We start from the raw sequence: 20102 nt of genomic DNA on the forward strand, positions 1-20102 counted from the left end.
GTACCAGAGTAGGTATTAAATGACTTTATATTTCACTGAGGAAATCATATAGGTGCATGTTCATATTCTAGATGCTTTACTTTTAAATGTCATGCTGTGTTGGCTCCATTTTACCTCTAGGTAATACCTTATGGCAGGCGGGGGTTTACCATTAACAACAGTAGATATAAAAATACATTTCAAATAGTTACCTTAGTAATTTCAATTATTTCTGGCTGACTTCTTCACTGTTTTTACCTCCTAATGAGGATAAGAACTCATTCTAGGAGCATACATGTCACCTCTGCCTTGCATCACTGGTATTAATTTCCATTCTGAGAGAGTAAATCTCAGTTCTGACACTGCCCCCCTAACAGGGAAGTTCCCCTTGCAGTCTCCTCTCCTTTCCTGTATGGGGCTGTGATGGGCTGATGGGCAAACCAAGTATGTGTGGAGTCAATGTCACTCTGTATATCAGATCATGGTAAATCTTAACAACATGGTAAATCTTACCTTTTAAATACAAAGGAGATAAATGTAGATTCTAACATTTCTTTCCTGTACCTCTAAACATCATCCTGTGGACTCCACTCTGGAGACTGCTGCTAAGGCAGTGCTTCTATCCATAGTGACCAAGAAAAAGTTCCACATAAATTCAAAACAAAGTAAGAAGACTTTTAAATCTTACTTCATCAGGTGTAGCCACAAAATTGATGGCTGTGTAATAGCGGTCATCCTCCTGGGATAGGCTAAAGGTGAACTGATAGTCAATAAGAAGAGTATCTATGGAAAGAAAGAAATGTGTATTTAAAAACTGAAACAAAACAAAACAGAACAGGTCTCTAGAGATACAGATTGATTTTCTCATAAATATTCAACAGCCAGGAAAGCACTTTTGGCAAAGTCTGTGGGCAATGTCATTTTGTTTGAGTTAACCCACCAAAACCTCCTTGTATCATGACCCTGGTTGAGATTTTAGGCTCCAAGCTAACTTACCTAGAAATATTAGTTGAGCATCTATTTATGCTTAAAGATACAAAGCTATAAATTAATGGTATAAAAGAAACCAAGACTCCAAGTAAAAATGGTTGATTCCAGGTTTGGGGCAAGGAATATGTGCCTCAGTTATCTTATTCTAGAAAGCAAGAAAGAATTCAAAGACTAATGTAATGTAGCAAAAGAACATAGCTTGAAAAAGAGCCTACTGGCTAAAGATGGTATAATATAATTCTAAGAAGTACTGCACAATTCAACAACCCGATTTAAAAATGGGCAAAGACTTGAATAGATATTTCTCCAAAGAAGATATACAAATGGCCAATAAGCACATGAAAAGGTGCTCAACATCAATGATCATTAGGGAAATAGAAGTCAAAACCACAATGAGATAACACATCACCTGTAGTAGGATGGCTACCACCAAAAAAAGTGTTGGTGAGGATGTGGAGAAACTGGAACCCTTGTGGGAATGGTGCAGCTGCTGTGAAAAACAGTATGGCAGTTCCTCAAAAAATTAAAATAGAATTACCAAATGATCCAGCAATTCCACTTCTGAGTATATACCAAAAGAACTGAAAGTAGGAGCCTGAAGGGCTATCTGTACAACCATGTTCATAGCAGCCAAAGAGATCATAGCCCAATGGTGGAAGCAAACCAAGTGTCCATCAACAGATGAATGGATAAACAACAGATGAATGGATAAACAAAATGTGGTATATACATTCAACGGAATATCACTCAGTCTTAAAGAGAAAGGAAATTCTGACACATGCTACAACATGAATGAACCTTGAGAACATTATGCTAAATGAAATAAATGGATCACAAAAAGACAAATACTGTATATTTCCACTTATATGAAGTACCTAGAATAGTCAAATTCATACAGACAAAGTAGAATGGTGGTTGTTAGAGGGTAGGGCAAGAGGGAAATGGGGAGTTGTTGGTAAGTTTATTTTTAACTGTTCAAAAGACTGCCAAATGATTTTCCAAAGTGGAAAACCATTTTATATTCCCACAAAAAATTTATAAGGGTTTCACTTTCTCCACATCATTGCTAAAACTTGGTATTGGCTTTTATTTTTCAAGATAGAGAAATATAAGGTACCAGATTACAAAAAATTAATTGATATGGTTTCAGGTTTCACATTATAAACTAACCTTTAAGAAATGACCAGTTGCCTGGCTTTGATATGGTATCAAAGGATAACACCCAGTTACCTGAAAAGGTTATTAAAACACTCCATCCTTTTCTAACTATATGTCTGGTGGAGCCAGGTTTTTTTGTGTGTACTTTAACCAAAGAGACATAGTGCAACAGATTGAATGCAGAAGCATATATGAGAATCCAGTTGTCTTCTATTAAGCCACTGTATTGGCTTTTGATTCTAGTCATTCTAGGGGTGTATCTCACTGTGTGTTTGTTTGTTTTTTTTTTGGCTGCGTTGGGTCTTTGTTGCCGCGTGCGGGCTTTCTCTAGTTGTGGCTAGCGGGGGCAACTCTTCGTTGTGGTGCATGGGCTTCTCATTGCAGTGGCTTCTTTTGTTGCAGAGCACGGGCTCTAGGCAGGCAGGCTTCAGTAGCTGTGGTGCGTGAGCTCAGTAGTTGTGGCTCACAGGCTCTAGAGCACAGGCTCAGTAGTTGTGGTGCACGGCCTTAGCTGCTCTGGGGCATGTAGGATCTTCCCGTACGAGGGCTTGAACCCGTGTCCCCTGCATTGGCAGGTGGATTCTTAACCGCTGCGCTACCAGGAAAGCCCCCCTCATTGTGGGTTTTATTTATTTATTTATTTATTTACTTTTGGCTGCACTGGGTCTTCGTTGCTGTGCGCGGGCTCTCTCCAGTTGCGGCGAGCGGGGGCCACTCTCCGTTGCGGTGCACGGGTCTCTCATTGCGGTGGCCTCTCCCATTGCAGAGCACGGGCTCCAGGCGCACGGGTCTCAGTAGTTGTGGCATGCAGACTCAGTAGTTGTGGCTCGCGGGCTCCAGAGCGCAGGCTCAGCAGTTGTGGCGCACGGGCCTTGTTGCTCCGTGGCATGTGGGATCATCCCAGACCAGGGCTCGAACCCGTGTCCCCTGCACTGGCAGGTGGACTCTCAACCACTGCGCCATCAGGGAAGCCCCCTCATTGTGGTTTTAATACACATACCCCAAATGTCTAATAATGTTACACATTTCTTCATGTGCTTATTGGCAATTCGTCTATCTTCTTTGGTGAAATGTCTATTCAAATCTTTGTCTGTTTTTAATTGAAATTGTCCCCTTATCCAGTTGTAAGAGTTCTTTATATATTCTGAATATAAACTCTTAATCAAAGATACGCTTTGTAAACATTTTCCTTAGTCTGTAGCTTGTTTTTTACTTTTTTAAAAATTAATTAATTTATTTATTTTTGGCTGCGCTGGGTCTTCATTGCTGCGCGTGAGCTTTCTCTAGTTATGGAGTGGGGCCTACTCTTCGTTGCGGTGTCTGGGGTTCTCATTGTGGTGGCTTCTCGCTGTGGAGCATGGGCTCTAGGCGCGTGGGCTTCAGTAGTTGTGGCATGCGGGCTCAGCAGTCGTGGCTCGCGGGCTCTAGAGCACAGGCTCAATAGTGGTGCACGGGCTTAGTTGCTCCATGGCATGTGGGATCTTCCCGGACCAGGGATTGAACCCATGCCCCCTGAATTGGCAGGCGGATTCTTAACCACTGCGCCACCAGGGAAGTCTCTTGTTTTTTACTTTTTAAACAGTATTTTTTAAAAACACAAGTTTTAAATTTTGATAGGTCCCAATAAACGAGTTTTTCTTTTATTAATTGTGCTTTTCGAATCACATCTAAGAACCTTTTCCCATATACAAGGTCATGAAGTTTTTCTCTTGTTTTTTTTCTAGAAAAACACATTTATAGGTTCTAGCTGGACATGAATTTTGAGTGGACATTATTTAACCCAGAAAAGCCAGTATATAATTATAGCAGAATGTGAAAACATTAGCTCATTTTCCTTTGGTTCCATAGTCTGACCTAGTATGTGGATTCTCCTACAGGAAGAAAATGCATTTACCCATAAGGACCTGGTCACCTTGCCAGATTTACCGTTCCCTGTAAGTTAGTCACTAGATATTTTATTTTACATATTAGTTCCTAGAGAGGTGGTTAACACAAATCAGTTTCAGAGAGAATAACTTCAACTATATTTTAAGAATTCTGTTTTTGATCGATCCTAAAATATGACATACAGTGACCCCAACCAGATAATGGCAAATGAAATAAGGTTTCAAGAGAATATAAACTAGGAAAGCCAGAGACGTATATCTCTGTACTCTTCCCTGATATCTGCTATGGACATACTGATATAAACCACAACCAGAATTAAAGCAGCCTAAAATAGTATTTACATATGTATTAAATTTAATAGAATGTAATACATCAAATTAGGCAACACTTCTATGGGTGGTTACTATATTCCTATAGCACTTATCATTCTCAAACCATGTTAAAGAAAATAATGTTTTACTGAACTACTTTGCTTCTAGACAAATGAGAACTGCAAAAACACTTACAATAACATGTTCCTTTGAGAGGGTTTCCTTGGTATCGATTTTCTACTTCACATCTAGGGGGGAAAAATGAGGATTATTTTCTGTTGTTACTTAAAACAGAATCTATATTCACTTTAAAATCAATTAGATCTTTTTATATAAACTACCAGTTTTTGAGTCAGTATAATTACATTCTTCACTGTTACTCAAATCAGATGGACTAACAAGACTTTGCATTCATTTTCAATGCTGACTGCCCAGCAGTTCACACCACCACCAACCGATAAACATTTGCCAAAGCACATGAGATAAATTCAAATAAAATAAAATTTAGATCCTATTTATTATCATGAAAAACACATGTTCACTTTTGTATGGACTAAATATTCTTCTAAAAGTACAGTTAAAACATTTTTCAAATTGGCTTACCTGTGGTTAGTTGCTAATAAAGTAGTTAAGTTTTTATCCATTTTGGAATGTGTGGGTGTGGATGAGACTGTGGCAAAGGCAAACTGTTTAGATGAGATTATGCCAAAAGATGTAGATGGTGGCTAAGTGGAAGAACGGCTATCTTACATGTGTTTTTCTCCTAGGGCCATCTAGCTGTCTGTTTTTATTACTGCAATAAAATCAGAGCTGTTACTGAAAAAAAATAAAAACATTTTTTATATATTCATTTTTCACTTTTCCTGGATAAATTGAACCTGTTCTTTAAATACAAGTGAGAGAAGGCTAAAAACCAAGAATCACTTAAAAAACAAAAAACCAAAAACAACCCTTGGACATGGTTCATCAGTCTGGAGAAAAAAATAAGTTCTAGTAAAAAAGAATTATTAATTTCCTCATAAATATCATCTATGAACATCAGTAAAACCCAGGCTCCCACTTTACAAAGTGATCCAGGCAGGCACAGTAGCTATGAACTGTGAGGAAAGGAGGGGAAAGCTTGGGTCAAGCACTTTTGCCAGATAAATAATACAAGGATGTTGTGTCTTTTTATCTAGAGTGATTATCAGCACTTGTTTATATTTAAAATTTCCTAAAGAGAAAGTCTTTCACTAGACCTACACTTCATTTCTTTGTTGTATACCATTAACTGAAGGCAGGGGTGATTAATTTTGCTCTATTACATTTTTCTATTTAAAGGAACCTAGATTTAAAAATTAAATTTAGAGCTTATTTTATGAGGTTTTCTGGTGAGGCAGAGAGAAACTGGGGAACAATCTCTTGTTTCAACTCACCAGGACACTAAAAACAATTACCACTAGCCTCACTATTGATAGATGGGGAAAATGAGGCTTAACACAGTTAAGTGATTTGCCTCAACAGCACCCTACTCAGTGGAGGCACAGCCAGGGCTGAATCCCCACATCTGCCTGATGCTGTTTGCATCCTCGTGGATGGGAACCCCAAACTCTTCCCCGGAAGATGTTTGACATACTTCACCAAGGAAAATGCTAGAAAAGGGAGGGTGTGTTAAAGGCAAGATGACCTCTCTACTATTAGACAACCAAAATGCCAAATAAAATACTGTCCTGGAATACCGGCTCTTCTAACTCTATCTTTTAGGAAAATCTCCTGACATGACAAAAATCAAGTCGTTACTGAAGTTAAAAGACTAATCCAAGTCAGCAAGCAACGAACTGTCGTGTCACTCAAACATAAAATTGTGATTTAAAGAGCCATTAAGGAATTACTGCTAAACTGACAACCTTCCCAGTATGGAGGGTGACTAAATTACACCTATCTGAAGTAGAAAGGGCAAAATTTCAAATCAATCAACTTGGGGATCCCTCAGAGCCCACGGCAACAAGGCCCAGAGGAAAGAGTGGCTCTTGGGGTTCAGGCAGTTTCACAGCCCCTTGGCCCTCCCTGATGAGGTGTGGCCTGTGGCAGGAGTCCCGGGAGTGTGGTACTCACAGCTGGCACTCGTCCCCCTTGACACCCTTGGTAGTGCAGAAGCACTTGCCCGTGTTGGTATTGCACAGCGACGCATGCCCATTGCACTTGCATGCTGGGGAGAAGGAAAAGGAAAGCGGGTGGTCACAAATGGCTTAAAAGATTACCACTATTAGAGACTTTCCCTAAAACAATATTATCTCAACTGGATTCAACAGGAAAGGCAGGTAAAAGAAATGCATTCATTTAAGGGGTACAATTCTTGTTTTTTAGCTAGTGATTTATCTCAAATAATGTCAAGGCAACATTAAAGAACACTAAAGAAGCCAAAGTCACAGGCCAGGAGAAAAGAGAAATGTCAGTGTCTGCTGCCAATCTGAGATCATCCCTCTGCAATAGACTTTGCAAAGATCTTTGCAATAGACTCTGTTTTTCACTATCACCATTCTCTCATTCACTCAGTAAACATTTCTGAAGCATCTGTGTCTGTGGCACACAGACAGTCCCCGTCCTCATAGAGACCTCTGAGCGACGACTGCCCTCTGCGGGGAGGGTTGGTCTGGCTAAGCTCTGCCTTAGCTGAGGAGACTTCTCCACAACGGCCACGCTTCTGAGGCAGGATTCCAATGGCAGGTCAGTGTTTCAGCGGCCCTCTAGGATTCACACCCTTGCCTGCCTTCTTCTTCCTTAACAGCAAACGACTCTTGTCATCTCCCTCCTCTAGCCACCAACACATCTCCACCTTCTTTCATCCAACACGTAAGTGTGAGCTATGACAAACTTTATACTCCAGGTGAAATAAATGAATCCTTTTGTTCAATACCTTTTCACTCTACAAACTGTTTTTCTGTGAATAAATTAAAAGTATTAGGCTGGAGATAGGTGTACTTTTAAAAGAAATCCAGTGGAAAAAAAAAGTCCACAGAAACCTATGAATAGAATAGTGCAGTGGTGAAGAAAATTTATGCTGGAGTGAGAAACACTAGGGTTCAACTCTGGACTCTACTGAGGATGGAGAGAGGTGCAGTGTGTTAACAAAAGCAAAAGCCTGAAGTTCAGTTTGCCTGGGTTTGAATTCAGGTCCCTCCACTTAGCTTCCAAGTCAGCCTCCTCATCCATGTGACAGGGATAATAATAGTGCCTATCCTGTAGGGTTTTGGGGAGGATTAAATGAGATAACACATTAAGCATTCAAAAAATCATCGCTGTTATCCATAGCTTAAGGACTATACAATTCTAAGAAGAAAACATTAAAGACTTGGTGTCACTCACAGTATTTTTAAATCATGCTTTCTATTATGGATTGCAACTCTGAAAAATAAAGCTAGCTCTGAGTTCTGAACAACTGTACTCGGACCCCACAGATGCCACAGAGGAGAATGTAATTTTTCTAAGATAAGAGCTGAAGATATGGGGATGATGGTACCCTCACAGTGGCACAACCAGGCCCAACAGCTAAAGTCACACATCCTGGATATGGTTCTCAGCATGGCCAAATCTCAGTGAGACCTTGGGCAGGCTACTTGATCCTGGGGATAATAAAAGCAGCACTGTCTCAGGTAGCTACCAGCACAATGCCTTGTATATACTCACCACTCAATAATGTCAGGTACTCTGATTTCTGTCTAATGGATGAAATCTATTCACAAAGAGTGAAAAAACAGTTTTACTTAATACCTTTTAATCTGAGCAAGAAATTTTACTTAAGAGTGGTGAGAAAGGACATCAGAAGAGTAATAATAATTGCTCACATCTACCTGGTATGTCCTGCTGACTGCTTTCATTTCAACAACCACCCTACTATCCCCGTTTTACAGATGAAGAAACTAAACCCCAGAGAGGTTCCACTAGGACACTAACTCTCTTCTGGATGCTCTGGGGTCAGATTCTCAAGAACCACGCTAAGGAGTTTGGAGGTGGGATGTGGCGAGTAGGTAGAGATTTTCCTTTCTTATTTATTTTCCTACTCAGACCTGATGGGTCTTCCACTATAAACTAGAACAAACCAAAAAGTAGTTTATTGGTATCACTTGTCATTTTAAAAAATATAATTTGTGTACTAACAATAAAGTGTCCTACTGCTTACAGGAATTTATTTGACATGTATGGGGAAACATGGGACTACTTAAATCTTTAAAAATAGTAGAAGTACTGAAGAGTCCAGCTCCTGGTTAAAAACCTACATGTGATTTTTGAGGCCGAACCATAGACAATGACAAAGGCTTTCCCTGGTGGGCCGTACCAGGAAAGCTGCCCTCCCCACACCAGCCTGGGTGGAAGTCTCTGAGGGGGGCTGAGTCAAGGTCTCAGGTCACCTGGCCGGCCACTCTCTTTCACATATTTGCATTCCTAGCTCAGGCACCTTCATTCCTAGGTCTCTTTATCTGAGGCCTTGGGCAGAGGTCTTCTTCAGTCACCTCTACTGAGCTTCCATATGGAGGAAGAGGGGAACCTCAAAGAGGCTTTACCCACTCTCAGTCCCAGGTACTTTTCCACTCTTAGTCCTTCCCCTTCACCCTCCCTCCCAACCCCAGGGTCCATAAAAGGCTTTTTGCTGGGCCTTTTTGTTCAGGTCTCCCTTAACAATGAGTTGACCCCCAAGCCTAGGCTGATCCACTTGACACTCAACCAGTGCACCATTCCAGGAGGGAAAGTGGAACAAGAGGAGTCAGTGCTTTCTCCAGTTTAAGCCTCTTGCTTATACCATCACAGTAAGTGAATAAAGGCTTAACTCCCTCATTTTTTTCTTTTTAATATTTATCTATTTGGCTGCACCGGGTCTTAGTTGTGGCATGCAGGATCTTCGTTGCCGCACAGGGGATCTTTAGTTGTGGCATGCAGGCTCATAGTTGCGGCATGTGGGATCTAGTTCCCTAACCAAGGATCGAACCCGGGCCCCCTGCATTGAGTGTGCAGTCTTAACCACTGGACCACCAGGGAAGTCCTTCATTTTTGACTAGTTGCTTTAAGGGCTACTCTGACACCAGGCAGCTCTGCTCTCATTCCCCCAGCTCAGCTGAGCTTCTGACAAGTATAACTTAAGAAATGCAATATCTGAAACCAAGTGGCTTTTTTCCTCCAAGATATACAAGTCAAACAGACGCATTATGTGCCACCTGGTTTGCAATCAGTAACCCTGAAAAATTTGACTTACGTTGACATTTTCCCCCATTGGTCGGATCACCATAGAAGCCAGATATGCAGGTCTCACAATGCTTGCCCGTGGTCAGGTTCTCACACTTCTCACAGATACTCTGATTAATGCATTTGCTGTGGCCATTGCACTGGCAAGCTGAAAGAAAGAATTTTAAGGGGCTTTTCCTATGGTACAGCTGGGTGGAGTACATTCCACGAGATTTATTTGCAACTAGCTAAGTTCCTTATTGCTTCTAAATAATCATCAAAACTACTAAAAACTAGTTTGAGAAATAGGATCAAAACATCAAAAAAGAGCTAATTCAGGAAAATCAGAAATATACCAAGCAAGGTGAAAGTCCAGAGCCATTTAAAAAAAAGTTTTTGTTGTTATTCATTGTAAAAATAATATATGCTCATGATAGTAAATTTGAAAAATACAAGGAAAGGGAAACAAAATCATATACAATTTCACCACACAGAGATCACTGTCCACATTTGGATCTTTCCTTCCAGTATTTTTTTCTATACAGTTTTACACAGTTGTGTTCACATTAATATTCAATTTTGATTTTTTTAAATGTAGATCACAATTATTTTACCACATTATTTTACCTATCATGCACAAAACTTTAAATGGCAGAATGATTTCTATGAAGCCAGTCACTTAACCATTACATTTTGATATTTAGTTTGCTTTCAATTTTTCATTTTTAGAAAAATAACCATGTTTATATGTAAACATTTCTATAAGTGGAATTACTGATTCCTGATGCATACAGGAGTTTACAACTAGAAAGGCATATGAGGCCTGGACCTCTCAGGGCTGCTCAGGACAGCTGTACACTGCATACTTCAGGTGGGACCACTCACGTAGTGCACAACCTGTAAGCAGACCTGTCTTTTTTTCTCCTTAGCTCTACTGAGACATAACTGACATATAACATTGTGTAAATCTCAAGTGCACATTTAAAGTATACAATGCGTTGATTTGATACACTTACTGCAAAATGATGACCACCATAGCTATAGCTAACACCTGCATCATGTCACATAATTACCATTTCTTTTTTGTGGTGAAACATTTAAGATCTGCTCTTTTACAGATCTGTCTTGGTTGATCAATGTCATACAGTCTCTACCTTGATAACTTTCCATGGCCTTGCACCTGTTCTGTTTACCCACCTGCTTTCTACCCCATCCCTGTAGGTGTTTGAGTTGTTTTAAATAGACTGCAACTGAAGAACTTAAAAATGACTACATCAAATATTCCACCAAAATTGCTTAAGATCTGGGGACTATACATGTTTTTCCTGTGAAGATGATCAACTGTGCACGTAGCAAAAGGGCAAAGCACAACACCAAAAAAATGTAATACCTAAAATCATTTACCAAAATATCTGTATTCTGGTTCAAGATAAAAAGATTGAACAAATGCTTCTCTCTCTCTTCCCCTTCAAGATCTCACTGAAATTATAGAAGAAATGTAAAAACAAGGGTTTGGGATAAGAGGAAAAGGTGCTATGAGAAGTACCGAGAGATACCTCTGAAGCACTGAGTTTCTAGCCAGAACACCCCAAGTGGGGAGGCACGTGGCACAACCATGAACATGCCAAATGCATCCACACACCTGGTCTGTTGCTCCTTCCTTCCTCCACTGTGGAAGAAATGCAGACCATTCAACAACAGCCAGAGCAGACCAGAGCTGGAGAGCCCTGGTACTAGCTAGCCAGCCTCTCCCTTAGGACATCACACCACACCTTCACGACACCTCAGTTCACCCAGTACTCATAAGCCTAGACATTCAGCTATAAATACAAATCAACCTTGAGGAATCACTAGCATGAGAAAATCATCAACCTAAAAGCACCACCTAGATAAACACATGGAACGACTAACTCTGAAGGAAGGATTAATGCAAGAAACTTAAGAGAATGAAAAATACTAATTTTAGCAAATTCAAGGAGGCTTCAGAGATCATTGCATTCATAAAATAAGAAAGCAAGCTCTGGAACAAACCCTCACAATATTTAGAGACCTTGCAAAATGAAAAGGATAAAACAAAATCAGACGCAAAACAAAAACCCTTCAATAGATTAAACAGAAGAACACATATAGCCAAAAAGCTACTTGCCAGAAAATAACAGGAACAGCTGTATGCCAACAAATTTGATCACTGAGATGAAATAGAAAAATTCCTATAAAATATAGGTTACCTAAACTGACTCAAGCAGAAACAGAAAAGCTGCCTGTATTATACTTTACTTACCTATACTAAGAGATTGAATGAATAATCAAAAATCTTCCCACAAAGACTTCCGGGTAAGATGGCGGAAGAGTAAGACTCGGAGATCACCTTCCTCCTCACGGATACACCAGAAATACAGCTACACGTGGAACAACTCCTACAGAACACCTACTGAACGCTGGCAGAAGACCCCAGACCTCCCAAAAGGCAAGAAACTCCCCACATACCTGGGTAGGGCAAAGCGGAGAGATTCCCGCACAGAGGATCGGTGCCGAGCGGCACTCACCAGCCCGAGAGGCTTGTCTGCTCGCCCGCCGGGGCGGGCGGCGCTGGAAGCTGAGGCTCGGGCTTCGGTCAGAGCGCAGGGAGAGGACTGGGGCTGGCGGCGAGAACTCAGCCTGAAGGGGGCTAATGTGCCACAGCTAGCCGGGAGGGAGTCCGGGAAAACTCTGGAGCTGCCGAAGAGGCAAGAGACTTGTTCTTCCCTCTTGGTTTCCTGCTGCGCGAGGAGAGGGGATTAAGAGCGCTGCTTAAAGGGGCTCCACAGACGGGCGCGAGTCGCGACTGAAAGCGCGGAGCCCAGTGACGGGCGTGGGACGCTGGGGCTGCTGCTGCCGCCGCCAAGAAGCCCGTGTGCGAGCGCAGGTCACTGTCCACACCGCCCTTCCGGGAGCCTGAGCAGCCCGCCACTGCCGGGGTCCCGGGATCCAGGGGCGGCTTCCCTGGGAGAACGCACGGCGCGCCTCGGGCTGGTGCAACGTCACGCCGACCTCTGCCGCTGCAGGCTCGCCCCGCACTCCGTGCCCCTCCCTCCCGCCCGGCCTGAGTGAGCCAGAGTTCCCGAAGAGGCTGCTCCTTTAACCCTTTCCTGTCTGAGCGAAGAACAGACGCCCTCCGGCGACCTACACGCAGAGGCGGGGCCAAATCCAAAGCTGAGACCCGGGAGCTGTGAGAACAAAGAAGAGAAAGGGAAACCTCTCCCAGCAGCCTCAGAAGCAGCGGATTAAAGCTCCACAATCAACTTGATGTACCCTGCATCTGTGGAATACATGAATAGACAACAAATCATCCCAAATTGAGGAGCCAGGAGTCAGTACTGTGCCTCTGAGGTGGGAGAGCCAACTTCAGGACACTGGTCCACAAGAGACCTCCCAGCTCCACATAATATCAAACGGCGAAAATCTTCCAGAGATCTCCATCTCAACACCAGCACCCAGCTTCACTCAACGACCAGCAAGCTACAGTGCTGGACACCCTATGCCAAACAACTAGCAAGACAGGAACACAACGCCACCCATTAGCAGAGAGGTGGCCTAAAATCATAAAAAGTCTGCAGACACCCCAAAACACACCACCAGACGTGGACCTGCCCACCAGAAAGACAAGATCCAGCCTCATCCACCAGAACACAGGCACTAGTCCCCTCGACCAGGAAACCTACACAACCCACTAAACCAACCTTAGCCACTGGGGACAGACACCAAAAACAACAGGAACTACGAACCTGCAGCCGGCAAAAAGGAGACCCCAAACACAGTAACATAAGCAAAATGAGAAGACAGAAAAACACACAGCAGGAGAAGGAGCAAGATAAAAACCCACCAGACCTAACAAATGAAGAGGTAATAGGCAGTCTATCTGAAAAAGAATTCAGAATAATGATAGTAAAGATGATCCAAAATCTTGGAAATAGAATAGACAAAATGCAAGAAACAGTTAACAAGGACCTAGTAGAACTAAAGATGAATCAAGCATCGATTAAAAACACAATAAATGAAATGAAAAATACTCTAGATGGGATCAATAGCAGAATAACTGAGGCAGAAGAACGGATAAGTGAGGTGGAAGATAAAATAGTGGAAATAACTAATGCAGAGCAAAATAAAGAGAAAAGAATGAAAAGAACAGAGGACAATATCAGAGACCTCTGGGACAACATTAAACGCACCAACATTCGAATTATAGGGGTTCCAGAAGAAGAAGAGAAAAAGAAAGGGACTGAGAAAATATTTGAAGAGATTATAGTTGAAAACTTCCCTAATATGGGAAAGGAAATAGTTAATCAAGTCCAAGAAGCACAGAGAGTCCCATACAGAATAAATCCAAGGAGAAATACGCCAAGACACATATTAATCAAACTGTCAAAAATTAAACACAAAGAAATCATATTAAAAGCAGCAAGGGAAAAACAACAAATAACACACAAGGGAATCCCCATCAGGATAACAGCTGATCTCTCAGCAGAAACTCTACAAGCCAGAAGGGAGTGGCAGGACATAATTAAAGTGATGAAGGAGAGAAACCTGCAACCAAGATTACTCTACCCAGCAAGGATCTCATTCAGATTTGATGGAGAAATTAAAACGTTTACAGACAAGCAAAAGCTGAGAGAGTTCAGCACCACCAAACCAGCTTTACAACAAATGCTAAAGGAACTTCTCTAGGCAAGAAACACAACAGAAGGAAAAGACCTACAATAACGAACCCAAAACAATTAAGAAAATGGGAATAGGAACATACATATCGATAATTACCTTAAATGTAAATGGACTACACGCTCCCACCAAAACACACAGATTGGCTGAATGGATACAAAAACAAGACCCATATATATGCTGTCTACAAGAGACCCACTTCAGACCTAGAGACACATACAGACTGAAAGTAAGGGGATGGAAAAAGATATTCCATGCAAATGGAAACCAAAAGAAAGCTGGAGTAGCAATTCTCATATCAGACAAAATAGACTTTAAAATAAAGACTACTAGAAGAGACAAAGAAGGACACTACATAATGATCAAGGGATCGATCCAAGAAGAAGATATAACAATTGTAAATATTTATGCACCCAACATAGGAGCACCTCAATACATAAGGCAAACACTAACAGCCATAAAAGGAGAAATCGACAGTAACACAATCATAGTAGGGGACTTTAACACCCCACTTTCACCAATGGACAGATCATCCAAAATGAAAATAAATAAGGAAACACAAGCTTTAAATGATACATTAAACAAGATGGACTTAATTGATATTTATAGGACATTCCATCCAAAAACAACAGAATACACATTTTTCTCAAGTGCTCATGGAACATTCTCCAGGATAGATCATATCTTGGGTCACAAATCAAGCCTTGGTAAATTTAAGAAAATTGAAATTGTATCAAGTATCTTTTCCGACCACAATGCTATGAGACTAGATATCAATTACAGGAAAAGAGCTATAAAAAATACAAACACATGGAGGCTAAACAATACATTACTTAATAACGAAGTGATCACTGAAGAAATCAAAGAGGAAATAAAAAAATACCTAGAAACAAATGACAGTGGAGACACGACGACCCAAAACCTATGGGATGCAGCAAAAGCAGTTCTAAGAGGGAAGTTTATAGCAATACAATCCCACCTTAAGAAACAGGAAATATCTCGACTAAACAACCTAACCTTGCACCTAAAGCAATTAGAGAAAGAAGAACAAAAACATCCCAAAGTTAGCAGAAGGAAAGAAATCATAAAAATCAGATCAGAAATAAATGAAAAAGAAATGAAGGAAACAATAGCAAAGATCAATAAAACTAAAAGCTGGTTCTTTGAGAAGATAAACAAAATTGATAAACCATTAGCCAGACTCATCAAGAAAAAAAGGGAGAAGACTCAAATCAATAGAATTAGAAATGAAAAAGGAGAAGTAACAACTGACACTGCAGAAATACAAAAGATCGTGAGAGATTACTATAAGCAACTCTATGCCAATAAAATGGACAACCTGGAAGAAATGGACAAATTCTTAGAAATGCACAACCTGCCAAGACTGAATCAGGAAGAAATAGAACATATGAACAGACCAATCACAAGCACTGAAATTGAAACTGTGATAAAAAATCTTCCAACAAACAAAAGCCCAGGACCAGATGGCTTCACAGGCGAATTCTATCAAGCATTTAGAGAAGAGCTAACGCCTATCCTTCTCAAACTCTTCCAAAATATAGCAGAGGGAGGAACACTCCCAAACTCATTCTACGAGGCCACCATCACCTTGATACCAAAACCAGACAAGGATGTCACAAAGAAAGAAAACTACAGGCCAATATCACTGATGAACATAGATGCAAAAATCCTCAACAAAATACTAGCAAACAGAATCCAACAGCACATTAAAAGGATCATACACCATGATCAAGTGGGGTTTATCCCAGGAATGCAAGGATTCTTCAATATACGCAAATCAATCAACGTGATACACCATATTAACAAATTGAAGGAGAAAAACCATATGATCATCTCAATAGATGCAGAGAAAGCTTTCGACAAAATTCAACACCCATTCATGATAAAAACCCTGCAGAAAGTAGGCATAGAGGGAACTTTCCTCAACATAATAAAGGCCATATATGACAAACCCACAGCCAGCATCGTCCTCAATGGTGAAAAACTGAAACCATTTCCACTAAGATCAGGAACAAGACAAGGTTGCCCACTCTCACCACTCTTATTCAACATAGTTTTGGAAGTTTTAGCCACAGCAATCAGAGAAGAAAAGCAAATAAAAGGAATCCAAATTGGAAAAGAAGAAGTAAAGCTGTCACTGTTTGCAGATGACATGATACTATACATAGAGAATCCTAAAGATGCTACCAGAAAACTACTAGAGCTAATCAATGAATTTGGTAAAGTTGCAGGATACAAAATTAATGCACAGAAATCTCTGGCATTCCTATATACTAATGATGAAAAATCTGAAAGTGAAATCAAGGAAACACTCCCATTTACCATTGCAACAAAAAGAATAAAATATCTAGGAATAAACCTACCTAAGGAGACAAAAGACCTGTATGCAGAAAATTATAAGACACTGATGAAAGAAATTAAAGATGATACAAATAGATGGAGAGATGTACCATGTTCTTGGATCGGAAGAATCAACATTGTGAAAATGACTCTACTACCCAAAGCAATCTACAGATTCAATGCAATCCCTATCAAAATACCACTGGCATTTTTCACAGAACTAGAACAAAAAATTTCACAATTTGTATGGAAACACAAAAGACCCCGAATAGCCAAAGCAATCTTGAGAACGAAAAATGGAGCTGGAGGAATCAGGCTCCCTGACTTCAGACTATACTACAAAGCTGCAGTAATCAAGACAGTATGGTACTGGCACAGAAACAGAAAGATAGATCAATGGAACAGGATAGAAAGCCCAGAGATAAACCCACGGACATATGGTCACCTTATCTTTGATAAAGGAGGCAGGAATGTACAGTGGAGAAAGGACAGTCTCTTCAATAAGTGGTGTTGGGAAAACTGGACAGGGACATGTAAAAGTATGAGATTCGATCACTCCCTAACACCATACACAAAAATAAGCTCAAAATGGATTAAAGACCTAAATGTAAGGCCAGACACTATCAAACTCTTAGAGGACAACATAGGCAGAACACTCTATGACATAAATCACAGCAAGATCCTTTTTGACCCACCTCCTAGAGAAATGGAAATAAAGACAAAAATAAACACATGGGACCTAATGAAACTTAAAAGCTTTTGCACAGCAAAGGAAACCATAAACAAGACCAAAAGACAACCCTCAGAATGGGAGAAAATATTTGCAAATGAAGCAACTGACAAAGGATTAATCTCCAAAATTTATAAGCAGCTCATGCAGCTCAATAACAAAAAAACAAACAACCCAATCCAAAAATGGGCAGAAGACCTAAATAGACATTTCTCCACAGAAGATATACAGACTGCCAACAAACACATGAAAGGATGCTCAACATCTTTACTAATTAGAGAAATGCAAATCAAAACTACAATGAGATATCATCTCACACCAGTCAGAATGGCCATCATCAAAAAATCTAGAAACAATAAATGCTGGAGAGGGTGTGGAAAAAAGGGAACACTCTTGCACTGCTGGTGGGAATGTGAATTGGTACAGCCACTATGGAGAACGGTATGGAGGTTCCTTAAAAAACTACAAATAGAACTACCATATGACCCTGCAATCCCACTACTGGGCATATACCCTGAGAAAACCATAATTCAAAAAGAGACATGTACCAAAATGTTCATAGCAGCCCTATTTACAATAGCCCGGAGATGGAAACAACCTAAGTGTCCATCATCGGATGAATGGGTAAAGAAGATGTGGCACATACATACAATGGAATATTACTCAGCCATAAAAAGAAATGAAATTGAACTATTTGTAATGAGGTGGATGGACCTAGAGTCTGTCATACAGAGTGAAGTAAGTCAGAAAGAGAAAGACAAATACTGTATGCTGACACATATATATGGAATTTAAGAAAAAAAAGGTCATGAAGAACATAGGGGTAAGACAGGAATAAAGACACAGACCTACTAGAGAATGGACTTGAGGATATGGGGAGGGGGAAGGGTAAGCTGTGACAAAGTGAAAGAGCGGCATGGACATATATACACTACCAAACGTAAGGTAGATAGCTAGTGGGAAGCAGCCGCATAGCACAGGGAGATCAGCTCGGTGCTTTGTGACCGCCTGGAGGGGTGGGATAGGGAGGGTGGGAGGGAGACGCAAAAGGGAGGGGATATGGGAACATATGTATACATATAACTGATTAAATTTGTGATAAAAAAAAAAAAAAAAAAAGTATTCCACAATAAATTTATTATAAAAAAGCAAAAAAAAAAAAAAAAAAAAAAAAAAAAATCTTCCCACAAAGAAAAATCCAAGCCCAGATGGCTTCACTGGTGAATTCTACCAGTACTTAAAGAAGAATTAATACCAATCCTTTTGCAAACTCTTTCAGTAAATACAAGAGGAGGGAATACTTCCCTACTCACTCTATGAAGCCAGTACTACCCTGGTACCAAAGCCAGACAGTCATCACAAGAAAGAAAACTATAGAACAGACCTATATCTCTCATGAAAATAGACATAAAATACCCAACTAGCAAACTAAATCCAGCAACACAGTAAAAAGGATTATGCATCATGAGCAAATGGGCTTTATCCCACGAATGAATGACTGGTTTAATATCCTTAAATCAATTAGTATAACATAATATTAATAAACTAAAGAATAAAACCACATCATCATTGCGATACAGAAAATGCATTTGACAAAATCCAGCACCCAATCATGACAAAAGCCCTCAAAAATCTAGGAATAGAAGGAAAATGTCTCAACCTGGTAAAGGACAAGTATGAAAAAACTAAGGCCAACATCATACATAATGTAAAAAGACTGAATTCTTTCCCTCTAAGATCAGGAACAAGAGAATGATGTCCACTCTCACCACTTTTTTTTTTTTTTTTTGCTGTACGCGGGCCTCTCACTGCTGTGGCCTCTCCCGTTGTGGAGCACAGGCTCCAGACGCACAGGCTCAGTGGCCATGGCTCACGGGCCCAGCCGCTCCACGGCATGTGGGATCTTCCCGGACTGGGGCACGAAACCGTGTCCCCTGCATCGGCAGGCGGACTCTCAACCACTGCTCCACCAGGGAAGCCCCACTCTCACCACTTTTATTCAACATTGTACTGGAATTTCTAGCCAGGCCAATTAGCACCCCCCCAAAATTTTTTTTTAAAAGGTATCCAGATAGGAAAGACAGTAAAACTGTCTTTCTTAGTAAACAACACAACCCTGTATATAGAAAACCCTAATCCACTAAAAAACTAGTAGAAATAATGAGTTTAGCAAGGTTGCACGATACAAGATTAACAGAAAAATCAACTGTATTTCTACATACTAACAATGGACAACCAGAAAATGAAATTAAGATAATTCCATTCACGATACCATGAAGAAGAATAAAATACTTTGTATAGTAAATTTAACAAAATAAGCATAAGACATATACATTGAAAACTTTATAAAACACTGCTGAAAGAAAATAAAAAACTAAAGAAATGAAAGACATTCCAGGTTCATAAACTAAAAGCCTTAATATTGTTAAGATGGTAATATACCCCCAGTTGGTCTACAGATTCAATGCAATCTCTATCAAATGTCAGCTGGCTTTCTGTTGATGTTACTGAAACTGACAAGTTCATCCTAAAATTCATATGGAAATTCAAAGAACCCAGAACAGCCATGACAATCTAGAAAAATAAGAACAAAGTTGGAGGACTCAGACTTCCCAATTTCAAAACTTACTACAAAGCTACAGAAATCAAGAGTGTGATACCAGCATAAGGACAGACATATAGGTCAATGCAATAGAAATGAGAGTCCAGAAATAAGTTCTTACATTCAACTGATTTTCAACAAATGTTCTCCCAAAATTCAATAGTAAAAAAATAGTATTTTCAACAAATGGTGC

The 20102-nt window shown here is 40.3% G+C and overlaps 1 protein-coding gene across 1 annotated transcript in view; it reads right to left on the minus strand.

The window, feature by feature from the left end:
* Nucleotides 1-20102, minus strand: part of ATRN (attractin) — a gene marked incomplete at both ends in the record, with an annotated part of 171753 nt that overhangs the window by 54553 nt on the left and 97098 nt on the right. The window contains 4 exons of the mRNA XM_079718684.1: nucleotides 668-762; nucleotides 4521-4573; nucleotides 6420-6513; nucleotides 9553-9690. Coding sequence (XP_079574810.1) covers nucleotides 668-762; nucleotides 4521-4573; nucleotides 6420-6513; nucleotides 9553-9690 — 380 coding nt within the window. The remainder of the gene's footprint in view (nucleotides 1-667; nucleotides 763-4520; nucleotides 4574-6419; nucleotides 6514-9552; nucleotides 9691-20102) is intronic.

The sequence above is a fragment of the Hyperoodon ampullatus genome, assembly GCF_949752795.1.
Source record: "Hyperoodon ampullatus genome assembly, chromosome: 14".
NCBI classification, from domain to species: Eukaryota; Metazoa; Chordata; class Mammalia; order Artiodactyla; family Ziphiidae; genus Hyperoodon; species Hyperoodon ampullatus.